A 24,310-nucleotide genomic window follows, 5' to 3' on the forward strand; every position below is an offset into this window, starting at 1 on the left:
GAGAAGGTGAGAGTGGTGTCGGTGGAGAAAAAAATACGAGAAGGAAGGTTGAGATGGTTTGAGTATGTGATGAGGAGGGGTAGAGATGCCCCAGTTCGGAGGTGTGAAAGGCTTGCTGCGGATGGCTTCAGGAGGAGTAGAGGTAGACCGAAGAAATACTGGAGGGAGGTGATTAGACATGACATGGAGCAGCTTCAGCTTACTGAGGACATGACCCTACACAGGAAGGTGTGGAGGTCGCGGATTTGGGTAGAAGGCTAGTGTGAGTGTGTGGGCTATAGCAAGGTGGTAGGAGAACGCTTGTGTAGCCGAGTTAGTAATCATAGGTCTGTGTCCTAGGGTGTGGTGGGTGTCTTTGGTCTGGGAGTGTAGGTTACTACTACGTGGGTGCCCTCTTTCTTATGTCTTATTACAATTGTTAGTATTCCGCTTATTTTAGTATTTCTCTGCTATTTATTTTGTATTTTATGTTTATTATTTCTTATTTCGTATTTCGTTTATGTCATCCATCCGGTTTCATGTTTCATTATGACCTTAGTGTACTATTCTCTATCTTGAGTCGGGGGTTTATCGAAAGCAACCTCTCTACTTCTGCAGATGTAGTGGTATGGACTGCGTACATCTTACCCTCCCCAAACCTTACTTTGTCGGAATACACTAGGACTGTTGTTGTTGTTGTTGTTGGTTAAAATATTATTACTTTTACCATAACTTGTAATTTTGAGAAAGTGTTGTTATTTATTGTAATTAAGATTTTAAGTATTTTAGTTTCTGTAATTTTTTCTAAAATTAACCCTGATATTCTTTTCTTTAAGAGGAGTGTCAAGTGTAATCAATTTTGAAATAGAGTGATTAATTACAAAAGTAATTTCAAACCGGACCAAAATAGGGGCTATTTAAGTAAATTAGCTTTGCAAGTAGTTATAAAAGAGAAAAAATTGCTTCCCAACCGAACCGAAATCTCCGGGAAGAGAAATGGAGAATAATAACTTGGTGGCCGGCGATCGGCCGACGTTGATGGTAACGAACGACGATGGAATCGATGCGCCCGGATTGAGAGCTTTAGTTAATGTGCTTGTTTCCACCAAGCGCTTTAACGTCCTCGTTTGTGCACCTGACTCGTATGATCTCTCTCTCTCTCATACACACACCCACACTCACACACTTTGTTGTATTGTACTGTAATTGTTTTGTTTTGTTGAATACAAGGTTTAGATAGATTGTGTTGTTTTCCGTCATTAATAATGTCATACATGCACAATTTGAAGGGCATAGGGTACAAGGCAGAGCTATTATAAAAGGTTAAAGGTAAAGTAAAATAAGATTATTAGGTAAGGTAAGGTAAGGTAATTGGAGTAATGGGTAAAGTTGGTGTTACGTGGTTCAAGCTTTGGAAATAACCTATGACAGAAATGCAAGGTAAGACTGCGTACAATACACCCTTGTGGTGGGGTCTTTTCCCCGAACACTGTGCATAGGGGGAGCTTTAGTACACCGGCTGTTTTTCTTTAAGCGAAGATAAAATGAGCTGAAGAAAAAGGTAAATGATCTAGCATTGGTGGACAGAGTTACCTGGTATCTATTGTTGTTGGGAGGTGGCAGGTATCCCGTTCAATTAGTTGAGGTGCGCGCAAGCTGGCTCGGTGACCTTGATTATTCAAAAAAAAAAAGAAAGAAGGTAATAACGTGATCACACCATATTAATAGTTATATAACGATAGATTTAACTATATGATACAACAACATTTAAGTAGCAATCAAAACAAATGTTGTGTTAAATAACAATACAATACAACAGGTAACAACCATCCAAGAAGCTGTATATGTGGTAACCTCTGAGGTTTGGATATTGTGTAGAGCTTAGTTTTACTTTCTTTAGTTCGATTACCTACATTTTCTGGAGTAATACTGTTGTTGGATAATGCTCGAGGTTAACCTGTGCAAATTTGTCTCTATGATCAATTCCTTTTTTTTGTGCAATTTAGGTAGGAGTTAGCAGGATTTTTGGAAATATATATGGTTTTTCAGTACAACCTATACTGTTTGTGAGAAATTTACAAAGTTACCATTTTAAAAAAAAAAGTAGTATATATTTTTTTCTCAATTTTGCAGTGAAATATTGAATATTCTCTTTTATTAGCGAACTCAAACTTTATTGGCGTGTCGGGTATTTTACCTCTCCATCCGAAATTTAGTGTTTTGGCATGACATAGCATGATATTAGAGGTACATAAATATTGATCTAACGATGTATGGCTGTGACATTTTCTTTTTTGTGGTTAAAGGGTAGAGTGCAAATTAAGCTTAGTTTCTGATTGTCTAAAATTGCTCCATGTGAAGTTGTACCATATAATAGTTTAATTGAATGTAGTTTTGGAAGATTCTTGAATTGAAAGGAGGATTTTATGAGCAGTGGCGGAGCCAGAATTTTGGTTAAGGATGTTCATACTTTTAGGAAAAGAAACGGGTCATAAAAGAATATTGTAAACCGTATATTGAAGAAGAAGATTCCTTGAACCAAACTAATCATAAAAAACGACTACAAACTAAAAAAACATGTAGGATAGCAAGCTGAAACATATAATATAAAGAAATCAACAAAGCAAATTGTATTAATTAAAGCTTAATTAGAAGATATAATTACAAGTGCACTTGACGACACTTCATTCCTTGAAATGTTTTTATAATACACTCATTAGAAATATTCTTAAATACTCTTTATTCTACGCAAAACACTATGTAACCATCTAAGAATTCATCATCCATTTGATTCCGCAAATCATTCTTGATATATTTCATTGCCGAAAAAGCTCTTTCAACTGATGCAGTGGCAACAGGTAGAAGCAAAGCAAACTTCACTAAAAGAAATACAAGAGAATACCTTAAATACTTCTTTTGTCTCAACCAATTTTCTTGAAAGTTTCCCAACTCCACGAGAATCTTTTATCATTATCACGAACATCAATAATATAATTAACAAGTTGATTCTCAAGAGCCCTTATGCTGAACTTATCAAAGTCATCAGGATATAATTTAGCCATCACCAATATCTTTTTGATGTCAAAACTAGAGAATGAATCAACTGGATTCAAGCAAGCTACACCATTAAGCAAATCACTTGTCACCTCATTGAAACAATTAAGTTCTTCTAGCTGCCAATCAATAATTTTATAAGGCATATCCACACGATAATGGTGCAAAGTAATATAATCAACTACTTTACGCCGTGATCTCCCAGAGCCAGCATATGGCTCATCATAATTGGATAATAGAATATTATGCTTGATACAAAATGCATCGACCTTTTCTTTGAGCGAATCCCATCCAATATTCTTTTTTTAAGATAGGATCCCATTCATTATCTCGTAAAGCTTGCAATCTTCTCTTTGCTACTTTTACAAGAATCATGGCATCAGTAATATTCTGTTTTTTTTTTCTGTAATGACACATTAAGATCATTTGTGATTCCTAAATCATCAGTCATCAAATACAAAGAGAAACCAGTCTCAAAAGTATGACAACTTCTGAGAAATCCTAATGCGCTAGCTTTTTCTTTCGAAGTACTTGCGTTTTCAACAAGAGAATCAAGTGCATCAACAATGGAGGCAAAGTTACTAATAAAGTTTCGAAACGACTTGTAGTGAGATCCCCAACGAATGTCACTAGCTTTAATAAGACCAAGTTCTTGATTCAAGCCTCTACCCATTTCCAGTTCACCCATATCTAATGCCTCTTGGAGTTTTTCTTTTTGAGATTCTCTAAATTCATCCATGCGTTTAAAGGAAACCCCCAACACATTCAAAATATTTGAAATCAATAATATAAGTTCTCCTACTTGAACACACCTTTTAGAAACCGCAACAAGAGTCAATTGAAGTTGATGAGCAAAACAATGAACTGAGTGAGCCGATCTACTTTCTTATCTAATTAATGTTTTAAGACCACCTAACTCACCTTGCGTATTGCTTGCCTCATTATTACATTGCCCTCGTACATAAGATAAAGTTAATGAACAGGTACATTCACAATTGCTTTCTTTAGAGATAAAACATTACTATCTTTAAAATGAACAAGTCCAATGAATGCTTCTATCACAAATCCTTTTTTATCAACATATCGTAAGCAAATAGTCATTTGCTCTTTGTGTGATACGTCTGTTGATTCATCAATCAACAAAGCAAAGTAGTCACCATCTAAATCCTTTATTATAGCCTTGATTGTTTCAATCTTACACGCAGTCACAATATCTTTTTTAATATCATGAGAAATCATTTTATATTTTTTCAAGTTTTTTCTATCAGATAAGGTTTAATGCCGTCACATCTATCCGCAAGTCAAGAAAATGCTTCAAGAAAATTACTTTTGTTCAATGATGATTCACTTTCATCATAATCACGGAGTGCTTAACCTTGATTTAGAAGAAATCCAACCACATCGATTGAAGCATTTAATCGAATCCGATATTAATGTTTACTTTTATCGTCTAACTTGTAAAATGCAGCCTCACTAGATTGTTCTTCCCTCATAAGATCTTCACACTTCCTTTTTGATTGATTGTGAATGCTATTCGGAGGACCAATGTGTTACAAAGCTATCCTTTTTGTGCCAATTTTAAACCCTTTAGTCGAAAATGTATTACCACCATCTTGATGAATGCTTTCGCCTTGAAATAAATAACAAGGCAAATAATAAGTTGCATTTGCATTTACACTATATTCCAACCAATCAGAATATTCATCAAACCATTTAGAAACAAAACGGTGCGGAGTTCCAAGAAAGTCTATTTGAGGAAACTCATGATCTCGAGGTTGGCAAGGACATTTTAGAATGTATGTCCTTATCTCATCACGAATGTGCGGAGGATAACTCAAAATTGGAGGTCTTTCAGCGGGATCATCCTTTAGATTATTTACATCAAATTTTTGTCTTTGAGAAATTTTTTATCTCTGAGAACAGTGAGATGGTATTTCTATTTGATCAACATCTTCATCTCGGCGTGATTGATTGTGAGACGTCGAACCTATTTTTGGAAATTGATTGTGAGACGTCGAACCTAGTTTTGGAACTTTATGAAAATACTTCTCCAAGCTCATTGAAACCTCAAACTGAAATAAAAGTCAAGTGCATCACATTTATTATTCAATTTCAAAAAATAAAAATATCACGAATACTTGAAACATTGTCCGATTCCCCAAATAATATTAACAAGCAAGTTTTATACTAAATAAAACTATTAAATTTGCTTAATTCAAAGCAAAAAAAAAAAATGCACAAAAGCAAGTTCAGGAAAGAAAAACGAAACTAAAGGGTAAGAAGAATTAAGGAATACCTTTTTACAATTCAAATTCCAACATATGTTGAAGAAAAATTATAATGGTAGCTCGTTGAAACTTAAAGGCTTTAACACCAAATTGTTGATTAATTAATATCAAGGATAACAAGAGGAGTAAAGAAATTTAATTTTTTCAACAAAGGGGCAGAGAAGGTTGAAGGTGGTGAAGGGTCAGTGAAGTCAAGAGTTAAAAAAATTAGATTTTACTTTTAGTCTATTGTCTTTTTAATTTGAAAAAGGGAAAAGTGTTTCTTAATTTAAAGGTAAAAAAAAAAAAGTCAAAAAAGAGCTTCCAGCTGGGCACAAGAACTTCTCATTTCATTAAATTTTAAACTTCCGTGTTTTCGAATTATTAGGGAACAAGAATATTTTATTTATTTATTCTTTTTTTTTTTTCGCAAAAATAAAACACGCTTGTGCCTAGGTCCAAACCTTGGAGGCGGAATTGCACACCCTTGACCGCTGGGCTATGGATCTCTAGCTTGTCAAGGGTATTCAACAATATCTATATAACCATATTTTAATGATTGCCGATCTTTCTTGATAAATAAATAAAAAATTCTTGTTCCCTTATAATCCGACTACACGGAAGTTTAAAAATTAATGAAATGGGAAGTTCTTGTGCCCAGTTGGAAGCTCTATTTTGACTTTCTTTTACCTTTAAATTAATAAACACTTTTTCCTTTTAAATTAAAAAAATAATAAACTAAAAGTAAAATCTAATTCTTTTAACTCTAGTCTTCACTGACCCTTCATCACCTTCAGCCTTCTCTGCCCCTTTGTTGAAAAAATTAAAATTCTTTACTCCTGTTGTTATCCTGGATATTAATTAATCAACAATTTGGTGTTAAAGTCTTCAAGTTTCAATGAGCTACCATTATGAGTTTTCTTCAATGGCTATTAGAGTTTTAATTGTAAAAAGTCATTCCTTAATTCTTCTCACCCTTTAGTTTCGTTTTTTTTCCTGAATTTGCTTTTGTGTATTTTTTTTCTTTGTACTAAGTAAATTTAATATTCTAGTTTTATCTAGTATATAACTTTCTAGTTAACATTATTTGGGAAAATCAGACAATGTTTCAAGTATTCATGATTTTTTATTTTTTGAAATTGAATAATAAGTGTGATGCGCTCGACTTTTATTTCAATTTGAGGTTGCATTGAGCTTGGAGAAGTATTTTCGTAAAGTTCCAAAAATAAGTTTGACGTTGCAAAATCAATCACGCCGAGATGAAAATGTTGATCAAATAGAAATACCATCTCACTCTTCTTAGAGACAAAAATTTGATATAAATGATTTAAAGGCTGATCCCGCTGAAAGACCTCCAATTTTGAGTTATCCTCCGAACATTCGTGATGAGATAAGAAGGGCAAACATTCTAAAACGTCCTTGCGAACCTCGAGATCTTGAGTTTCCTCAAATAGACTTTTTTGGAACTCCACGCTATTTTTTTTCTAAATGGTTTGATGAATATTCTAATTGGTTGGAATATAGTGTAAGTGCAAATGCAGCTTATTGTTTGCCTTGTTATTTGTTTCTAGGCGAAAACATTCATCAAGGTTGTGGTAATACATTTTCGACTAAAGGGTTTAAAAATTGGCACAGAAAGGATAGCTTTGCAACACATTGGTCCTCCGAATAGCATTCATAATCAATCAAAAAGGAAGTGTGAAGATCTTATGAGGGAAGAACAATCTATTGAGGCTGCATTTTACAAATTGGACGATAAAAGTAAACATGAATATCGAGTTCGATTAAATGCTTCAATCGATGTGGTTCAATTTCTTCTAAATCAAGGTTAAGCACTCTGTCATTATGATGAAAGTGAATCATCATTGAACAAAAGTAATAGTAATTTTCTTGAAGCACTTTCTTGGCTTGCGTATAGATGTGATGACATTAAACCTTATATGTTAGAAAAAGCTCGAAAAAAATAATAAAATGATTTCTCATGATATTCAGAAAGATATTGTGACTGCGTGTAAGATTGAAACAATCAAGGCTACAATAAAGGATTTAGATGATGACTACTTTGCTTTGTTGATTGATGAATCAACAGATGTATCACGCAAAGAGCAAATGACTATTTGCTTACGATATGTTGATAAAAAGCGATTTGTGATAGAAGCATTCATTGGACTTGTTCATGTTAAAGATAGTAGTGCTTTATCTCTAAAGAAAGCAATTATGGATGTACTTGCTAACCATTCTTAGCTTATGTACGAGGGCAATGTTATGATGGGGCAAGCAATATGCAAGGTGAGTTAGGTGGTCTTAAAACATTAATTAGACAAGAAAGTATATTGGCTTACTCAGTTCATTGTTTTGCTCATCAACTTCAATCGACTCTTGTTGCGGTTTCTAAAAGGTGTGTTCAAGTAGGAGAACTTGTATTATTGATTTCAAATATTTTTGAATGTGTTGGGGGCTTCCTTTAAACGTGTGGATGAATTTAGAGAATCTCAAAAAGAAAAACTCCAAGAGGCATTAGATATGGGTAAACTAGAAACGGGTAGTGGCTTGAATAAAGAACTTGGTCTTATTAAAGCTAGTGACACTCATTGGGGATCTCACTACAAGTCGTTTCGAAACTTTATTAGTAACTTTGCCTCCATTGTTGATGTACTTGATTCTCTTGTTGAAAATGCAAGTACTTCAGAAGAAAAAGCTAGCGCATCGGGATTTCTCAGAAGTTGTCATACTTTTGAGACTGTTTTCTTGTTGCATTTGATGACTGATGTTTTAGGAATCATAAATGATCTTAATGTGTCATTACAGGAAAAGGAACTTGATATTACTAATGCCATGATTCTTGTAAAAGTAGCAAAGAGAAGATTGCAAGTTTTACGAGATAATAAATGGTATCCTATCTTAAAGAAAAATATTGGATGGGATTTGCTCAAAGTAAAGGTCGATGCATTTTGTATCAAGCATAATATTCCATTATCCAATTATGATGAGCCATATGCTAACTCTGGGAGATCACGACGTAAAGTAGTTGATTATACTACTTTGCACCATTATCGTTTGGATGTGTTTTATAAAATTATTGATTGGCATCTACAAAAACTTAATAACTGTTTCATTAAGGTGACAAGTGATTTGCTTAATGGTGTAGCTTGCTTGAATCCAGTTGATTCATTCTCTAGTTTTGACATCAAAAAGATGTTGGTGATGGCTAAATCATATCTTAATGACTTTGATAAGTTCAACATAAGGGCTCTTGAGAATCAACTTGTTAATTATATTATTGATGTTCGTAATATTGATAAAAGATTCTCCAATATAAGTGGAGTTTTGAAACTTTCAAGAAAGTTGGTTGAGACAAAGAAGCATTTAAGGTATTCTCTTGTATTTCTTTTAGTGAAGTTTGTTTTGCTTCTACCCATTGCCACTGCATCAATTGAAAGAGCTTTTCCGGCAATGAAGTATGTCAAGAATGATTTGGGGAATCGAATGGATGATGAATTCTTAGATGGTTGCATAGTGCCTTGTGTAGAAAAAAGAGTATTTAAGAATATTTTTAATGAGTGTATTATAAAAACATTTCAGAATGAAGCGTCGTTGAGTGCACTTGTAATTGTATCTTCTAAGTAAGCTTTTATTAATAGAATTTGCTTTGTTGACTTTTTTATATTATATGTTTCAGCTTGCTATCCTACATATTTTTTTTAGATCATAGTCATTTTTTATGATTAGTTTGGTTCAAGGAATCTTCTTCTTCTTCAATAGACGGTTTGCAATATTCTTTTATGACCCGCTTCTTTTCCTAAAAGTATGAACGCCCTTAACCAAAATCCTGGCTTCGCCACCGATGTGAATCTTTTAATTTTGCGAAGGAAAATTGAAGTTGACCATGTATTGGTTCACTTCAACGGTATGATGAACTTACAGTTACGAATTAGCTAAAAGATCTTCTTTCTGAAAAAATTAAATGTTTGAAGTAAGATCTGCTGGTCGTTCTTTACAAAGTTGACTCATTCTGGATATCTATTTGTTTCCTCGGGATTTGGTTATAAGCATCTTCTTCTTCCCGTGCTTCACAATCAATAAGGAGTATTTGCTTTTCCTTGTCTCTCTATTTTGAGGATCTTCTATTCTTATGAATGGTTTTCTATCCACTGCACAATTAAACAGTTAAAAAGCTTGGCTTGATTATTTTATCTGGTTTATGTGCGGGTCACCGGTACCATTGACTTTTACCAGCCACTTGTGCAAAAGGCACTCTCTGTATTATTGCTTAATGAAAGCAAGTCATGAACCCAAGATATTTGTTATCATGTCAATAATGTTTGTCATTAGTTTGCAATCATTCTAATTGTCCCATTTTTTGTTAGAATCAGGATTGTTTGATATTGAAGTTATTATACTGTTAAGTTACAGTGATGAAGCATGCATTCTTATGCTCATATATTGTAAAATGTTGCCAAAGCTATCATTTGCACGGATATAATTTTTATTAAGTAATTAAGACTTGTGCTATTTGTTATGTGCTTATTACTTTACTACTTCCAGTGAAAAGTCAGCTGTTAGTCATAGCATTACTTGGCGTAATGCCCTTTCTGTTAAGCCAGTCGACATCAGCGGAGCAACAGCATTTGCAGTTTCAGGTCGGTTGTTATCTTCAAAACTAATTTGGATTTCTGGACTGACCTAGAATACTTGACTTCAAGTATATGGATTACTGATTAGTGATTACTAACTCTAATATTCAAGTTCCTCCGTTTTATTAGCTGTTATGGCATGTTGGTCCAGAGGATTGAACAAAATAAATCAATCAACTATATCTCTTACCAAACAATTATGGAAATTGAAATGATAAATATATGAGGTGATCTTACTGGTTTTATATATATGAAGAAATCTTTCCTTTCTAGAACACTTGATGTTTTATGAGATTATGCCACATAATCTGGCATTACATTTATTTTCTACTAGAATAGATGAAATACTGATGAACATAATCTTTTGAATTTAAACAGAGCAATCAAATTCAAGTAAAGTTGTATTTTAGACTCTAGAAATTTCTTTGGCAAGTCCAAGTAGAACCTTACTTCAGCATGCGTATGTCATGGAATACCGGACCAGAAATGGCGAGTCAAATTCAACTGAGAGCATGATATTGCTTAAGGTGTCATGCTTCAAGATCCCAGATTTGAAGTAATAGAAGAAGATGAGAATGTTGACCTCCCTTTCCTTTTCCTTTTCTTTCTTACAGGAACTCCAGCAGACTGTACTTCCCTGGGAATCTCTAAAGCTCTGTTTCCTTCAGTACCTGATCTGGTACTTCAACTTTTCTAAACCAAGATAATCGTTCTACTCACAAGTATTGTGATTATATTTTTCTTTGAGAAAGAAAAGAACATAACAGAAAGAAAAAAGAACATCAGTAATATGCATCCAGACATGCACGTTAAACTCTATTTCCCTTGTTTGTATCTTTACAATGCCTTTTTAAGTTACTGCTTCCCCTTTCCTCATCACGACATCTTAGAGTTAGGTTATTGGCACCCTACAGGGAGATTTTCCAAATTCCCAATTAAGTTTTCTATTTCCTTTATATCTTGATTACTAATTTATACATGCCAGGCTTTAGATGTCAATTCCTTGAGACGTTGCATAATTAGAAGTTACTGGTTAGAACACTCTAGCAATAATCTTAATTTATGGTTTCAGGTTATCAGTGGTGTTAATATGGGTGACAACTGCGGCTATCACATGTTAGTAGATTTCCTTAACTAGCATTCAGTTTCTCTGAGGTGATAGTGAAGTATCTCACTGCTTTACTGTAAAGTGTCTCATGTTGGTTTTAGAAATGGAGTATTGTTTCCTTATATAGTCTTGGGCAATACTCAACTCATGAACTAACTTTAGGTTGGAACTCGGCCCAAGCTCTTTCTTCACATGGTATCTGAATCCAGATCAATCCCTATTAGTGTGTTTTCAGTATGCGGCCCCCATGTTATGTTTCTCGTCCTATTTGTCCTGGTTTCGGCGTGGGGAGAGGGATTTAAGTGTTCACTTTGGTTTAAGAAATTAGTTGTCTCTTTACATGGTCTTGGGCAATCCTCACCTCATGAGTTATCTTTAGGATTCAATTTTCCCCACCCCCCTATCTTTTTTCATATGTACCATTGTTTTTAATTCCATAACCTAGGTACATTGGGCTATTGATGTTATAATATGTAGTTTTTTTTTGGTAATTAGTTATAATATGTAGTTACTACAGCGTCAAACCACTTATACCTCTTACTATTTATTTAAATTTATCTTTCTAACCAGTTAAATAATTGGCCACTACTATCTAATGGAAATATGAAGAACATGTCCTCAATAATCAATATTGTGTAATGTGTGTTGAAATCTCATATGCTGTCCTTATGCTTTGAGTCCTCAATCCATGTTGACATTTTTATGATAATGGTATTTAGGCCACTTTGCCCACATCTCGACTATTTACTGAGTACTGTTACCTCCCACCAGTATGTATATTAGATAACTCTATCCACCAAATTTAGACAGATGGGAAAAATAAGTTAATGTGTTTCTGCCTTCACTAGGATTTGAACCTGAAAGCTCATGTTTCTCCCATTTTATTGATTACTGGGCCGCATTCTTGGACACTGATCCATGTCAGTTTAATTGCAAACGATTCTTGGTACCTGGAATGGTGCAAGCATTCTCTTTAGTTTCTTGATGCAACTAATGAATAGCAAGGAGACTTGGACTTGCCATTTATGCTAATAAACCGGAAATACAGCGTTTTTAAGTCCATCTGTTACAGAAAAAATTCTTTATCGTCTTCTTAAAAAGGAAATCTTTATTGTCAAAATGATCTCCAAATAACCAAAGTTTCTTTAACCTTTAATAATAGAGTTAATACCTTAAGACTCCCCTAAAGAGAATAGTGTCATTTCTTTTTCTTTTGCTCTTTTGGAGTTTCAGTTTAGACCTGATCACCTGACTTGGGGACAGGAAGTTTAATACCTGAGGTGGAGCTGTGACTCGTCCAAAAATATAAATGCTGAATAAATTAGGGTATCTTAATCTATTAAAGCCGGAGTGAATTATAGTTTCTTAAACTTCATTTAATTTTACAATCTGAATCTTAACATGAAAATGTTAAAACATTGCCTTGGATAAATAGAGACAGAGCCATTTTCAGTACTGGAGATCAAAAAGCAACCCGAGATCACATAGAAATGAAAGGAGTCATTATCATCAAAAGCAAAACATATACGGGGTTCCCCAAAAAATAGCAGCTAATATGCTACTTTCCTAGTACTTACAACCATGTAATTTTGTAGCTGCTTATGTGAGGTTTTATTTTTTTTTTGGATACCGTGGTGTCCGAACCAGCTTGCGCGCACTTCGACTAATTCCATAGGACTTCCATCTCCCACCAGCAACAAGTATCAGGTAATTCTATCCATCAAGGCTAGAACAGATGGAAAGAAATCACCTAGTGTTTGTCTCTGTTGGGAATTGAACCTAAAACCTTATGGTGCTCAACCAACTTCATTGAATCACTAGGCCTCACCCTTGGATGCACTTATGTAAGAATTAATTTGTGCCCTTTGATGAAATTTTCAGAGTATACTCGGGTACAGTGGCTGGCGCTAGGGAGGCTTTCTTCAATGGTTTTCCTGCTGTGTCTATATCATATAATTGGTATGCATTGGTGAACTTTCTGAGTTGTTTTTTTTTCATGAAGAGAGCAGCTCCATTTTACCTTGTGTTTTGATTTTGAGGGTCTCCAGGCACTTTTGAAGTTAATGTTATTAGACAGATTGATTTTGTACAAATTCTAGAGCACTAATTTGTCCAACAGTGCTGAAACTTGGGTCAATAGTTTTTATATAATGAACAGAGGAAAGAATAATATATTTATTTCTTTGATATATAAGAAACGTTCTATTGAAACATCCAAGGTTATCTGTTGTGGAAAAAGGATAGTATTGCTTAATCTCCTAAACTTCGAGTAATTTATGTTACTCACTTGATCAAACAGACTTGATCTGCTGTTTGTATGTCAGTTATAAATAAATGGCTGGCTGACCTCTAGCTTGAAGATCCCTTTCCCTCAAAATAGTTAGTTTCTCCTCTAAGAAGTTATAAGTATGTGGAAACAAGTGAATTCTGACTAAGTCGAACACATAAATTCAATGATAAGATGTCGAGTTTCTGATTCCATCTTACTGATTTTTGCTTTTGCTTTCTTTATATATCCACGTACTCGTTTTTCATATTTCTATAGATTAGAAGAGAAGGTTTCGACATGCCTGCTTCAGCAGGCGGCTTGTTTCGTGATTTTACTATATCACCCTTAATTAATTATTATAAGTCATTTATATATTAAAAACTAATAATTATTTAATATAAAAAATAAAATATACATTTATGACATGTTTGCTTCAGCTGCTTCAATCATAATTTTACTAAATATCATCCTAATTAATTATTACAAGTCATTTAAATATTAAAAATTAATAATATTAATAAAAAAACAGTTTAATCGTAATTATTATAAGTCATCTAAGTATTAAAAAGTTAATAATATTTACTGAAAAGGTAAAATAGATATAAAAGGATAAATTAATTTTTGATATTTTAAATTAACTTGACGTTTTATATAAAACTCACTTAAATTTTTTTAAGGTTTCGACATGTCTATTTTTGTTGCTTCAACCGTGATTTTACTATATCGCCCCTGATTTATTATAAGTTATTTATAGAAAAAATACCCAGTTACCCCCCACGAACTATACCCGAAAGAGCTGTGACACACCTCAACTTCAAGGGGGTCCTATTACCCCCTGAACGAATTAAAAGTGGAATTTTCACACCCTTAGTGCCTATGTGGCACATACGTGGCACACCCGTGTGCCTACGTAGACACTTCAGTGTGTTGTGCCACGTAAGTGCCACATAGGCACTAAGGGAGTGAAAATTCCACTTTTAATTAGTTCAGGGGATAATAGGACCCCCTTGAAGTTGAGGTGTGTCACAGCTCTTTCGAGTATAGTTCGGGGGTAATTGGATATTATCTCTTATTTATATATTAAAAAATTAATAATATTTAATTAAAAAAATAAAATAGATATTTATGACATGTTTGTTTCACCTACTTCAACCGTAATTTTACTAAATATTATCCCTAATTAATTATTATAAGTCATTTAAGTATTAAAAAATTAATAATATTTAATAAAAAAGATAAGATAGATATGAAATGATAAATTAACTCTTGACGTGTTAAATTAACTTGACGTCTTATATGATGCCCACTTATTTTTTTTACAAGAATTTTTTATAGTAATTTTGCTAGATCAATTCTAATTAATTGTCACTTAATATATGTCTACTTCACTGCTTCAATCGTGATTTTATTATATCATCCTAATTAATTATTATGTCCATCTAAACATTGTTCCACTTAAATTATTTAAAAATATAATTGACTATCAAGGCTGCAAAAGTTTGAACAAGGAGAGTAATATAAATTATTTGAATATTACATGAGAAGTATTATAAATCATAATAGTTAACAACTTAAAATATCTAAAAAAAAAATTTTAATATGTTACATATTTTAAAAAAAATACGTAAAAAATACTATAAATCACAATAATTAACAAGTAAAAGTGTTTAAAGGACAAAATGTCTGCTTTGGCTCATCTTCATTACTCCTTTGTCTTGCCTTCATTTTTTCCTCCATTTTAATTTGTTTGTATTTTTTTTAATTTGTTATATATTTTTAAAAAACCGTAAAATGCCACAAAATTTGGACAAGGAGAGTAACGTATATTATTTGAAATTATATTTAAAAAATTATAAAATACAATAGTTAACAACTTAAAATGTCTCCCAACTTATTATGCATTCTTATAATTTAGCATCTAATTAGTATTAAATTTTGAATATTTATTTTAAATTTTAAAATACTCTAAACATAATTGATGTTGGGCCCGTGCTAACACGGGCCCCGTCCCCCTAGTACATTCTATAAACTTCAAATGTGGTAGTCCCAATCAAATGAGAAAAATGAGGTGCTTATTAAGAATGGCTGCAAATACTGTCTAGATAGTGGTGCCTTGTATGTGGTGGGCGGTTTGTTGTGCTAGAGTGAGGTGGGTACAAACATTTTTCAGATGTCACGGAGGAGTTGGTATGTTTCTCCTTTCAGTGCATAGATTGAGTTATCTTTCTTACGATTGTCATTGGTTTACTTTCTCACTGATGAATGGAGTCAGATAAATGAATCACTTTAATAGTTTGGTTTGAGTAGTCAAAGGTTAATCATTTTGCTTGAAATCAGTGAGTCATTTGATTTTTGATATTGTAGGATAGCATAATTGATTGATGGTGAACTTTTGCCTGAATAAAAAATGCCATCTCCTTAAGATGTTGAAAGTCTTTCTTTTTTATTTTTTAATATCAAGTATGTTTAAAGTCTTATATGGATGAAGAAACATACTATGTAAAGGACGGGCACAGAAATTTTCAAGTAAAATGAAAGGTTGGGGGAAAGGGCAATTGGATCTACCTTTCCTGGTTGCAGCAGGTTAATGGGCTAAAGTTTTCAATGATCAGAGTGAGGAAGCGAATCAATATTACATCACATATACATGTCTTTATTCCACAATGTGTCTTATGAAGAGTAGTACTAAGATGGGTTACCCCCTGGGAAATTCTTATGCTGCATCCCTTGTTACTTGATTAGAAAAAACATATCACATGTAGTTACTTCAATTGGGAGAGATTGGAACTTGTGTTCTCGGGCATTTATCAGTTACAAAAAAATAGATGGGAATTTGAGCAAGGAGGATACCTTTTTATTTGTGATTATGTAGAGTTTGAAAATGAGAGCTCACTTCCTTATTTTTATATACCTTCTTGAGCTGGATGAGAGGGAACTGTCACGCTTATTTTGTATGGGAGTTTTGTGTGCCTGCGTGGATCTTATAGAATCCTATCCCAATTCTTTTCTGCAAGGCTTATACCTAAGAGGACCATGCATGGTGCATATTGTAATTCTTCTTTTCTCTTTTTTCTTCCCTGCAATGTTGCTAGATGAGATTGAATGAACTATCATCGACATCCTTAATTTCTTTGCGCCATCATCATTACTTATTTTCGTCCTCCTTTTGCTATTGTCCAGTGTCCACTATATAAATTCTACAGTTTGTCATATTTCCTCCGAAAAGACCAACTTTGTAAGCCTCATCCTTTTATTTTGGGATAATTTTAGAACCCTTTAGGTTTGGCTTCATAACACTGACCTCCATTGTGGTTTATGATATTACGCTTATCTCCCTTATTTTGATTTTTTCTGCAACAATTCTTTCAACATATTCATCCTAAAATATAAAAAAAATTATAGTTTAACAAATTCATCCTCACTAATATCCTCTTTGGTAACAAATTCTTGTAAAATAAAACTAAAGCTAAGATACTGTTAGTGTAGTTGTTGGTTTGGGGGAAAAAAGAACTTCTCTTGACAAAGGAAACTAAGATACTGTTAGTGCAAAAATAAAAAGTGAAAGACATCCGAGCCAAGCATTTCAATTACCTTGAAGTGGTTTGAGTGCCACATTCTGAAAGAGCACATTTACGCAAAGGAACATAAAAGAAAACTTTGTTCCAAAAGATAAGTGCTCTTTCATTTCTTTCTAGCCAAATGTACTGAGCAGCCTGTCACAAATTCCGCTTTCTTTCAAGATGTCCCTTGACAACTATGATGTGCTTGAAGCAACTTCGCTTTGGATGCACTAATTACTGGATTGGTATTACTGCCAAAGTAGTTTATTGACAGTGGTGCAACATACAAGTTATTTAGGCTCTCAAACAACAACAACAACAAACCCAGTGTATTCCCACTTTGTGGGGTCTGGGGGGGGTAAGATGTACGCAGTCCATACCTCTACCTCTCATTGACAATTTTTTAGATAGTAACACCAAATAATAGAATGTAATATAAACAATTTAAGTTAATTGATGCAACTTGTGTTGAGTCAGATAACAACTGGTGCGTACTTTAGACAAAAACTTGGTGTTCAGTAGCAAAAATTCTGTCATAAAATATTTATTTTACGTAAGAAGAAACAGCATGAGACATATTAACTTTTCTGCTGAATTTGCTAAAAATGTCAACTATGCATATCAAATATCTTCCGCTTAAAATTGGTACGACTCTAGGCAATGAGGAGGCACACTCCAAAAGTGCTACAATTGTTTGGTGCATCACTGATTTTGTTCTTCTAAAGTTCCTTGTTTATTCCTTATTCCTTGGGATTGCTAAAATCAGGGTTCGTGGAAAAAGTCATGTTAATGACTTCACACTGGCTGCTAGAGCTTGCTTACCCATCATCAGCGGTATATTGGCTGAAATCAAGATGAAACACTATCCCCAGAATTGCTTTCTCAATATTGATGTCCCAACAAATGTTGTCAATCACAAGGTAAATTTATGGTAGATTGTTTTTGTTGTTTATGATAGAGAATCACCTAGAGAAGGAAACTCTAATGTAAAATGTAGATGTTGGGATTTACTCCTATCTTCATAATTGGAAAAAGTATCATGTAAAAGGTCTTCACCTTTTTCTTTTTGGGTAGAAAAAGATGGTCTTCACTTTGATGTCCTTTTTCATGTGTGATCTCTTTTTGTCCTTGTCAGCAGTCATTTTTTTTTTACTTCATTCACCCACTATTGGCTCTTGTTTCATTTAGATTTCTATTGACAGCTGAAGTTTGGCCAGATGAGTCATTTCAAGCCAACTGAATCGTGTCTCTGTATAAATGTAGTAGTTAAGGATGGACAAGGTAGTTATGAAAAACTACACCAAATGTCTCCTCTTTATAAACAAAATAGAATAGTAGTTTGTTCATTGTTGTCTTTATATGCTATAATTTTTATTAAATTGTACTTTATATAAATGGAATAAAGCTTTCCTAGGATTGTGGTTTTCTTTGTTTGATGTACAAATTATAAGACAAACTTTGTCAAGCCATCATATTGTGGCTACACTTATCTATTTCAACTTGAGTTTCCCTTGATGAAAGGTGGATCTTCAACCTTGAATTCTTGTTTTACAAATTATCATCAGTGACCCTCAGCTATATCATCAAAAGGTTTATCTTGGTTCTTGTAGGGATACCATCTAACCAGACAAGGAAAAAGTTTTATTAAAATGGGATGGAGGCAAGTTACTTCTGAAAGAGAAGGAGGAAACATTTTGTCCACAATGACTATGGAGACAAATTCAACAGAAAGTACAGACGCTAGCGCTTTAAGAAATGCACCACCAGATCATCTACTGCTTAAGAGACGAGTATGATCCCTTTCACTATAGGTGCTTGCTCAATTGCTGTATCCGTATCTTCCTCCTCTCTCCTCTCCCTCATGAGGCCATTTATAAAAAAATACTGGACCAGCATTTTTGAAATCCAGGCAACCGTTCCTTATTAGAAATAATCAGACAACCTTTATAAATATCTTCACTAAAATATCCCTTGGAAAGATGCTACTCTTTTTTTGCATGACACACCAGATTTTTGTTTCTTCCTGATTCCTTTGACAGATGAAGTAAAAAAGAAAAGTAATTTATACAGGTTTTAATGGAGTAATTATTGATGTTACTCTTCCTTTCTAGGTTACAAGAATTCTAGTGGAGAATGGTGATACAGACTACTGTTCTCTCCAAGAAGGATACGTATGTTAGTTTAATATGGTTCTTGGTTCTTTGATGAGAAAGACCTATGATTGTTATTTTTACTGTCATTTGTCACAGATAACTGTCACACCCCTTGGTGGCTTGTCTCCAGCAGAGCCAGATGCTGTTTCATTCTTTCAGAATTGGCTGCCCAGTGTTGTTGATCATTACCCTTCCTCCGCTTTGTAGTGCCTTTAAGTTGGTCCTCCAAGTGAAAACCCAATTCTGATGTGACCCTAAGGCTAGTTTTTATATCATCTTTGTTGTCTTAACAATAATATTCAATTGGCTACTGAAGCTGCTGTTTGTGTTTGGGATTTATTTTGCATGTTTGCTTCTGAAGTTCTTTACTTTTGTTTGGGTATATAATGGTCTTGAACTATATTTCTTCCATAAAATTTGGCTAAGTGGGACAAAGTTACGATCATTGTGGATCATTTGGAGGGAAGTCGAGAATATCTGAAAGCAGGATGAAATAAATAATTAGCATGTGCATTTCTCTTTTGTATTTTTTTGGGTGTAACTTGGCAATTGCAAATGATGCAGAAGCCATGATTAATTTTTTGAGCTTGTTAGATATTTTGTAATGTGGCTATGTATATACTTGCAGCACGTTGCTGCACATCAATAAAATACCTTTTACTGATAAAAAAGGTTATGATCATTGTACTAATAAGCTTACCTTTTTATCCCTTTGAAATAGAAAGAAACTGTTTTTATCATTTTGATTATTTTTCGTCTTCATTTCTGATGATTATATTCTTCATTGCGGTTTATCTGTGTCTGAACTTGCTGTAATATTATGTAGGTTATCATTGATCAATTTGTCAGATGAAAGTTACAGAGATTAGACATTTCCTCAACAACAACAAAAACAAAAGTTTGTAGAGATGAGACAAATGGACTCAAGAGACCTCAATGAGTGCCACGGAATGGAATTGTGCATTTGCATTTCATTTCAGATGTGGGCGTCCTCTCCCTGGTTAGAATTCAGATGTATCTTTGTTTCACTTTCTGCAAGATATCCACTATGACGTTTCATAGACATTTACTAAGATCATAAAATTTGTAATGTTACAGAATTGCTTCATGCCCAATAAAGTTTTCCTATAACCTGCTTCTTCTATTACTGTACTCCTAGCAATGCTTTAAACTGAAAGCAAGTTCATTTCTAGGAAAAAATGTCAATTTTACACTGCTATATTCTAATTGGGGATTTGCAAATATGCAATATGCAGTCTCAAAAACCAATAGTTATCTCATTATTTATGATATGCAGGATTTATGGACAGTTAAATAGTTTTACTTTCTTTGTTCTCAGGGCTTAGTTTAAGTGGTGAAAGTTCACAGGTACGAACTCTGCACCATGTGAACTAAACAATAGAAATGGTGCCCTGTTTTTAAGCTTATCATGTAAGGGAGAAGTAAATATAGGTTGCCTGCTTTTAAGGAGATCGAATCTCGAATCAAAAAATAAATGATGTGGATGTTTATTGTTAAATGATAAAATAGTATTTGGTGGTTACAGATGTGTCCTTAGTCAATAGAGTATAATTATGTCAAAAGTATCAATAAGTATGTCGAAATGGCAATCACATCTCAATCTAACATCCTTACTTTAGCCCTTAAGTCAACTTTATTAATTTCTCCATGTTTTGAAGACCTTATCAATTAACTCATCAACTGTTGAAACTGACAAGACAACAGATTAAAATTAAGATAATGAGATTTTACTTTTAAATAACTTTTCTATCCTCTTGATTTGATACTTTTGATCCTCTTAGTAATGCCATCAATTTACGAGCGTCTAGTATTGCAATTCCATTATGTACAGTTCTTCTCCTTCCTTAGCTCAACCCCCATAAAAATTATTACTTATAAATATTTACCACATTGTGAAGAATGTACAACTCAAAACAAGAGAAAGACATAAGTTTCAATAATTTAAAGACTTCTCAGATGGACCTCACTCATAAAAGATTGGAAACTTGAAACAAATACAAAGAAGAAAAGAAAAAGAAAAGCTATGTTGGGACAAAAGTGGTGTGATACATGTACATGTGACTGTATATCTTTTTTTTTTTTTTTTTTTTTTTTGTGCTCATGTAATGACCCTCATTTTCGTGGTGGCAAAGGATGTGGATGAGACTCCACTAATATGGACCAAAGCACTTGAACATCTTCACAAGGGCAAGATTTAACATCCTCGTAGAGTATATATATCCCTCTTCCTGAAAAATCAAGAATAAGTTAAAGTTTAGTACAAGCAAAACATTACTTTTTTGTTTTGTTGATCAATAGATGAGTAGAATATACAAATGGAAGTTCACATTTCTCTTGAGCAAGACTAGAGTTTAGTAAAAGAAAACATATAGGGATGCAAAGGAATCAACTCATCATTAATTCTCAACTGTGAGGTGAATAAAATCCAATACATAAATCAGTTAATAAAAGAATAGGAAAAGCTTCGATTTAAGAAGACCGATTCCCCTAAGCAATTAAAGGGCTACTGCTAATTAACTTCTTATTTTTCTGGCTCTTCCCCAAACACTATTCTGATTAAAAAACAGGCTTGATCTTGATTCAAGATGGAAATGTTGATTCTATAGATGGGGCTGATCGAACAATGAGGTCCTGAGTCGACAAAATTAATGTTTCTAGGCTGAACCATATATATACGTGCAAAAAATAAGTACAGATGGAGCTAACACATCCCAAAACTCACAATGTCTAGATTCTGGATCACTCATTACTAATGTGAGCTAGCTATCTAAGTGTACATACAAAACTTTGGACAAAGAAAACTTTACTACATAAAAGCGAAGAGAATTAACTAAAAGTAATGGAGAACATACTCTTTTTAGGAGCAGAGTGAAGACGAAACCAAAGCTTCTTCAATGGAGAGAAGAGGGATTGAAGCCACCCCATGAGGAAAAGAGGGTGTAGATGAAGTTCATGGTAGGTAAAAATGAATGAGGGGTAGGAAATAAGAGAGACACACACTAAGAGAAAGGGGGTCTTAGTTTGCTTAGACAAAGGGTGAAGTTTGGGTCACTATCCTTATAAACATTTGCATTTTTTCTTGTAGACAAATCATTTATTCATTTCATTTCATTACTTTCACAATTTTTTTTCACTTGGTGTTATGTCTCTATCATACTTCTCTCCTTGTAGTAGAAGTTGCCACTCTACCAATCACTTGTACTTTTCACACTTTGTATGACCCCTCTTCTTTATTGTCTCCTTTTTTCCCCTTCATTGACATCCCTTATTCCTCAAGCCACGTATTGTTAGAAAATTGAAGAATTTGAGACACCAAAAAACAGACTTTAATAGAGTAATCTCTGTCCTCAGAAAATTTATGCTTCTATTGTGTTTTAAGATGACAAATCTCAACTTCTCTAATTAATACTAGCCCATCAAACACTAACCAATATGTGTATATATTGATTTTTATCTTAGTACCTTTTTATCATATTAGCATAAGGTCCATTTTTATGGTTGATTAAGAAATTACATTTGAATTTTCTCTCTTGCATGTTAACTACTACTATGTAAAAGGAAAAATGCTAATACTTGCAAGCACATATAATGTTGAATATATATTTCATGGAAGTTGCAGATTTGTTACACCACGACATACTAATGATGGTTTAAGAAACTATTTTGGAGTATGCTAATAGAAAAAAAGAAGCAAATACTTGCAAGCACAACACATTTGCTGCTCTAGGACTTGGTAATAATGAAATAATAATTTTTTAAGTTAAGAGAAACATTATTTTAGAGGGGTCCCTCCATTGCATTGTAAGGAAGTAGTTGTTTACAAGAGTCTACTTCAAGTTTTGAGCTTCTATTGGTCCACTTGCTCCATTAGTTTTGATGACTAGAAAGTTTTGTTTCATTAATTAAAAGACTTGTTAATGGCTTAATCAAAGAGTTATTGAAGGGAACAAACGAATTAATTAACAAAAGGATACTGTTTTGTTGTTTATAGTTTTCATGGTAAACTGGGATGATACGTGTATCTGACATAACTAATTAATGATAAAGAAACAAAAATTTAGGCTGTGTTTACAAATTAGAAGAAAATGAAATAAAGGAAAGATGGAAGAAAAAGGGGCAAGTGAAATGTACTTTTCTTCCCCTTCATTGGTTAAGACAAGAAATTAAAAGAGAGGAAGAAAATGGAAAGTTTTCTATATCTAAGGGTCCGTTTGTCATGATTAATTTGGAATTGAAATTGAAATTTAATTTTATTTGGACGTGTAATTTGGATTTTAAAAGTTGTAACTTTTTGACCTTATAGATGTGAAAATCGCAATTTTGTAAAAAGTAAGTATTAAAACTTTCTCAGCTTATCAAATGAGCAAATCATAGTTTATAAATAAGGTATCGAAATATTCTAAGGCGCCACATTAACAAATTGTGTATCTTAATGTTTCTTTTTATAAATAAATGTTTGTGATTAAATGTTATGACAAATCTTTAAATCCACACAATTTTGTAAAGATTCACTCTCCAATGAATTAACAAGGTAATAACTAGTTTTCTTTATTATAATCTTCCGACATGATACGTATAATTTTTTCCGTATCGAGCATGTTTTATTTTTGGAAAAATTTAAAAATTGTGAGATATTTTTGCAAAAATACAAAATTTATAGGTCATTATAAAAGTGGAATTGAAAACCTTTATTAGGATTTGAGATTTATAATCAAAACATCAAACTAAAGTTAATTTTTTATGCAAATATCATAAATAAATATTGATTTGAAATAAAAGTTTCAAATTTGAGTTCCAAATTACATTGTCAAACACATACTTAAAAAAAATAATTAGGAGGCTAAACGGTACAATAATTCTCCCCGTGTCCTAAATTATCTGAGGTGCAAATTTTTTTCAAAAGAAAAATGATAAAGGCCTATCATTCAAGGAAGTTACTACCTGAAAATCAAAATAATGGTGGTAAGTGAAATATGTCAAATTATATAGGTACTAAATGGGTGTTTGGCCATGAAATATAGGGGCGGTTCAAATATTTTAGTGGCCTAAAGCCGAAAATTATTTGAAGGTCTTAAAATTTAAAAATAGTTTTTTTCTTGAAAAAGTCTATTTTTCTAGCATTTTTTACATGCAAAATTAATAATAGTTTTCTTATTTTTTATTTCTTTTAATAATTCTTTTTTGAAATGATATTATAGTAAACTCATTTAATCTATCTTTAGAATTGTTGATCTTAGGTAAGATTTTTTAATTTAAATTTTTAAA

The 24,310-nt window shown here is 33.1% G+C and overlaps 1 protein-coding gene and 1 long non-coding RNA gene across 5 annotated transcripts; one reads left to right on the top strand and one right to left on the bottom strand.

Annotated features, from left to right (window-relative positions):
- Window positions 1-819: 819 nt before the first annotated feature.
- On the top strand, window positions 820-20,155 carry LOC107864106 (5'-nucleotidase SurE). Of its 4 annotated transcripts, XM_016710374.2 has the most exons (10): window positions 820-1,121; window positions 9,846-9,940; window positions 10,549-10,613; window positions 11,007-11,050; window positions 12,924-13,001; window positions 17,638-17,791; window positions 18,482-18,661; window positions 18,983-19,042; window positions 19,121-19,283; window positions 19,851-20,155. In XM_016710374.2, exons 1-9 carry the CDS (start codon window positions 976-978, stop codon window positions 19,229-19,231), a joined length of 933 nt encoding a protein of 310 aa, XP_016565860.1. In that variant the 5' UTR covers window positions 820-975; the 3' UTR covers window positions 19,232-19,283; window positions 19,851-20,155. The 4 variants fall into 4 exon arrangements, with proteins under 4 accessions (XP_016565860.1, XP_016565862.1, XP_047265167.1 ...); XM_016710376.2 differs by lacking the exon at window positions 12,924-13,001 and having other exon boundaries at window positions 894-1,121; XM_016710375.2 differs by lacking the exon at window positions 18,983-19,042 and having other exon boundaries at window positions 922-1,121.
- An 821-nt stretch (window positions 20,156-20,976) lies between these two features.
- LOC107866442 lies at window positions 20,977-22,524 on the bottom strand. Its single transcript, XR_001672942.2, has 2 exons — window positions 21,898-22,524; window positions 20,977-21,273 (listed from the first exon to the last, which is right to left on the bottom strand). It is a non-coding gene; the product is annotated as an uncharacterized LOC107866442 (long non-coding RNA).
- Window positions 22,525-24,310: the final 1,786 nt, after the last annotated feature.

Source organism: Capsicum annuum, chromosome 3 (genome assembly GCF_002878395.1).
Source record: "Capsicum annuum cultivar UCD-10X-F1 chromosome 3, UCD10Xv1.1, whole genome shotgun sequence".
In the NCBI taxonomy this organism is placed as follows: Eukaryota; Viridiplantae; Streptophyta; class Magnoliopsida; order Solanales; family Solanaceae; genus Capsicum; species Capsicum annuum.

Bases quoted from the DNA above. Each gene is read 5' to 3' on its own strand.
- LOC107864106 (XM_016710374.2), top strand. From the start codon at position 976: ATGGAGAATAATAACTTGGTGGCCGGCGATCGGCCGACGTTGATGGTA. The intron at 11,051-12,923 runs GTTAGTAGATTT...TGAAATTTTCAG, and splicing joins GACAACTGCGGCTATCACAT to AGTATACTCGGGTACAGTGG. The intron at 19,043-19,120 runs GTATGTTAGTTT...CATTTGTCACAG, and splicing joins GTTCTCTCCAAGAAGGATAC to ATAACTGTCACACCCCTTGG.